Raw genomic sequence first — 4,126 nt, 5'->3', positions numbered from 1 at the left:
TTTATTCAAAAATTCAAATTTTTGAAATTCAAAAGTAAACAAATTTCTAACAAAAAAAAAATATTTTTTTAATAAATGAAAGCAAATGCCGAATACTTTCTTCTTGTGCAAAACAACCCATGGAAGCAACTTACAAATGTTTTGTGCTCTAACTCAAATTCACAAATCGCAACAAATATATATGTATGTATATGTATTCAAGTGGCATTCATATTGTTCAAGATAAAAAAATACGGTTTAATGTAAACAAATAAAATGTAATAGCTGATCGTTAATCGAGGTTTCTCAATTATAATTTTAATGTACTTAATTTAATTTGCCTGTGCGAAAAGGCTATTACTTCAATTGGCAATTCCTCTATTCGCAACCATTGGATCATTATGACAATGTAGCCTAACCTACATTTATTTAGGTAGAAAGAAATGGAATAAGTGGTAAACATTTTTTAATTTTGTAGATTTGAGTATTTTTCCACCAAATTAAGTAACGCAACACTATTTCCCACATTTCAGAGGACATGTAAGCGCAGAGTTGCACCACGAGTGATGTCCTTTTGTTGGCATATTTGGATAGTTTCTCAGAATAATTCAAAAATCTTAACAAAGAAAATGATTGATGCGTAAATAAGATAAATACACAATACTTAAGGAATATTAAGAATTGTGTTTAGTAGGAACTCGATGTTTTGCGCTTATACAAAGCAACATGCAACTTGGACTCTCTTCGAGTCTGCGCGGTATCAAAAAATACTGTTTGATTTGTTCCCATGTTCCCTTGAAGATGATGCGTTTGAACACAGGCAAAGAAATGTTTATTTCACTATCGTTTAAAATAGTTGCACTAGCAAGTGACAGCTGACATAACACAATCGGTTCAGGTAACATCTCTATAACAAAAAACAAAACACAACGAGTTTCTATTTGTTATACGTTAAAATTACTTTCTTAAATAGAAAGTAAAAGAAAATAAATTGACCGCTTACAAAAATAGCACGACTGCTGTTATAAGTCGTTTTATAGAATTGTTGATGGACGCGTAACAACTTGTCAATATTTGGTTTGGAATTATTCTTAGTTAAAGAGTTGAGTTACAAAAATTATAATCTCAATAATAGTAGATTCTATTTCACGGTAAGTAGCATCACGTGTATGTAGATATTTGTGTGGTGGTCATTGGTATTACTCACAAAATATCACATATTAAATGCACCGCGTTAAGCCATGCTATATTGAATCGATTTCTCTCCTGTCGCAGTATAGCAGTAAAGTTATTTATCAAGCATATTTGAAGTTGTGAATGCAAGGTGAAAGTAAAAAAACCGTTGTTTAATAAAATAGCAACGTGGTGAAAGTAAATAATATAATACAAAAATAGTTATTTCAATATGTACATCTATATATATGGTATCATTTTTTTAGTATCCTGAGCTCAAACACACTCAAGTAATAATTAATTGCCTGTTTAAAAATATCAACTTATATCTTTATAAATTTCAGCATAATACAAATATGTCATCTACAATGAAACCTCGAAAACAGCCAACTGCTATATCCCGTATGAAGCAAGATTATATGCGGCTGAAAAGAGATCCCCTGCCATATATTACAGCAGAACCATTGCCAAATAATATTCTAGAGTGGCATTACGTGGTAAAAGGACCGGCGAATACTCCCTATTATGGCGGGTACTATCATGGCACTTTGGTCTTCCCCAGAGAGTTCCCCTTCAAACCGCCATCAATTTATATGCTAACTCCAAATGGGCGCTTCAAAACGAATACGAGATTATGTCTAAGCATTTCTGGTAATTCAAATGATAAGTCAACTTAAAATATATTTTACATAATGTATAATTACAGATTTCCATCCAGATACTTGGAATCCAACTTGGTGTGTTGGGACCATACTCACTGGACTATTGAGTTTCATGGTATTATTGATCTCATTCTATTTTAAAATAGTTTGTATATTAGTGTCAAAAATAATTTCAGTTGGAGACAACACCAACGCTTGGTTCCATAGAGTCAACTCAATACGAAAAGCAACAATATGCAAAAAAATCGCTTGCCTACAATCTAAAAAATCAGCACTTTCGCGAATTATTCCCAGAAATTTGTGAGGAAATTAATAAACGATTAGAAGACGAACAGAAAGCGAAGACTACCACGCTGTCAAATGGAGCATGCAGAAGAGATAGCAGTAACAATGAAATACCCAATGATGATATTTGTGGGTTGGAAAGCATTGTTGATAATGCACAAAATAGGATAATTGGAGCAAACCGTACAGGGAACTCTTTAATTAATTGGCAATCAATTTATTCAAATATAATAATATTAATAAGCTTTGCAATATTTGCATTAATGGTAAATTATGTGATTAAGAATATAAATCAAGAATAGAAATAGACAAAAGAAACAAATATATATATATATATTGTTCTATATTATACCTCCCTATATATAGTTAAATTATAACACTGAATTTCATTCCTCTATAATAAGAAGCATTATTTGTATATAAATATGATTCATATCTATAACTAATAATAATGTATTATACAAATACGCGCTAGTATATAAAATAAGCATATGATTTTATTTGTAAATATTAGCACTATGTAAATTTGTTTTCACTATGAAGTTAAAAATGAAATACGTGCATAAACATTATTCGCCAATACAAAAAATAAAATTGAATTGATTTCATATAAAAAATACAAAATCGGTCTCTGCAACATACAGAACACTAGCTTTTTCCCCATTCCCCGAAACACCGCAATCGAAATAATCAAGATGTTCGAAGTTAGCCATCAAAACCGAGAATTATTTACTACAACATTTGAGTAAAGAGACAAAGAGATTATTTTTTTCATAGAAAATTCAACCAAAACCTCTGTTGGGCGGACGCGAACTTCTTACTTCGCGAGATAAGTTAAAAAGTGTGAAGATAATTTTTTTAACTCGTAACATTATTCATATTTTCAGAGTTCATTATCGAAATTTTCAGGTTAAAGATACATACATGTCCTGGTAAGAATAGAGACTGGCTCTTTTAGAGGCCAAATATTTTATAAAAAATGCCGGAAACCATAAAAAATTGCTTTCAAAAAACTGGGTTAGACAAAAATATCAATCTAGCGCCTGAATTAGAGCCCAAAGATGAATTACCGTTAGCAACGATGATTAAATTTTTTTCATTATCAGAAACCCCCGTTTCCTTAAAAAAGCAAAAACTTGCGACAATCGACAATTTCCGAGTTTGTTGAGTATAAAACCCAATATATTTAGTTTTACGTTATTTACAGTTTGAAGATATTAAACTTAGAAACAATATTTTAAAAGTGATTTTTTAACCATGGTAGTCAATACGCCTAACATTGGTTAAAGCATATATAAAATAACATTGGTTATTCAGGATTAAGGTTCTTACAATATACAATGGGTCTAATCAATGAATCCGCAGCGAACTCGAATTCGATACCATAAAGAATTTCGATCGAAATTTTTTATGCAATCATTCATTTCGTCGATAAACTGCTTTACCATAAAGTGAGAATGTAACACTGTTTTATCGACAATTCGGCAAATGCGATAAAATAAATTGTCCGTGCATTTTGCTTCATTAAAAAAAATTAAAACTGACATCCTCATCGAGTGAACTTAAATTTACTTAAATGAAGGGGCCACCCCCTGTTTTAGACATGCGTTGTACGTTTTTTTTTTTTTTTTTGGTTACCAACTTAAAATCAGTTTAACTGTAAATAACCCATAATATATACATGGCTTTACAAATTTTCTTTCATCCAGTTTTGTCCTGGATTGGAGAGACTACACCGTTTAACTATTGTGAAATTTCTTCCCAAAAAGTATTTAATTCGCCTGAGCCTCTTTGCTTCCGCTATTTCGGAGGGTCAACTTTATATCGCTTTTAAACACCTAAATTTATTTTTGTTAGTCTTTTTTCGTTTCCTTGTCTCTAAAATACCCATTCAAAATATAATTTAGTCCATCATCAGTAATTATTTACATAAAAACTTCCAATTCTTTTAAATATCCGCAACTCACTCATCAACGGATATATTTGGACCAAAATTTTCGATTTTGCGGAATAAATTAAATTTTATT

The 4,126-nt window shown here is 30.9% G+C and overlaps 1 protein-coding gene across 5 annotated transcripts; it reads left to right on the top strand.

Moving 5' to 3' along the window:
- On the top strand, nt 1-2,620 carry LOC105220506 (ubiquitin-conjugating enzyme E2 J2). Of its 5 annotated transcripts, XM_054233428.1 has the most exons (5): nt 282-434; nt 513-877; nt 1,497-1,803; nt 1,859-1,929; nt 1,991-2,619. In XM_054233428.1, the coding sequence occupies exons 3-5, from the start codon at nt 1,509-1,511 to the stop codon at nt 2,399-2,401; spliced, it is 777 nt and encodes a 258-aa protein (XP_054089403.1). In that variant the 5' UTR covers nt 282-434; nt 513-877; nt 1,497-1,508; the 3' UTR covers nt 2,402-2,619. The 5 variants fall into 5 exon arrangements, with proteins under 5 accessions (XP_028901676.1, XP_054089403.1, XP_011195242.1 ...); XM_029045843.2 differs by lacking the exons at nt 282-434; nt 513-877 and adding an exon at nt 1-183; XM_011196940.3 differs by lacking the exons at nt 282-434; nt 513-877 and adding an exon at nt 884-1,081 and having other exon boundaries at nt 1,991-2,617.
- The last annotated feature ends 1,506 nt before the right edge of the window (nt 2,621-4,126 follow it).

Source organism: Zeugodacus cucurbitae, chromosome 2 (assembly GCF_028554725.1).
Source record: "Zeugodacus cucurbitae isolate PBARC_wt_2022May chromosome 2, idZeuCucr1.2, whole genome shotgun sequence".
NCBI lineage: Eukaryota > Metazoa > Arthropoda > Insecta > Diptera > Tephritidae > Zeugodacus > Zeugodacus cucurbitae.
This window is presented reverse-complemented; position numbering and strand designations above follow the sequence as displayed.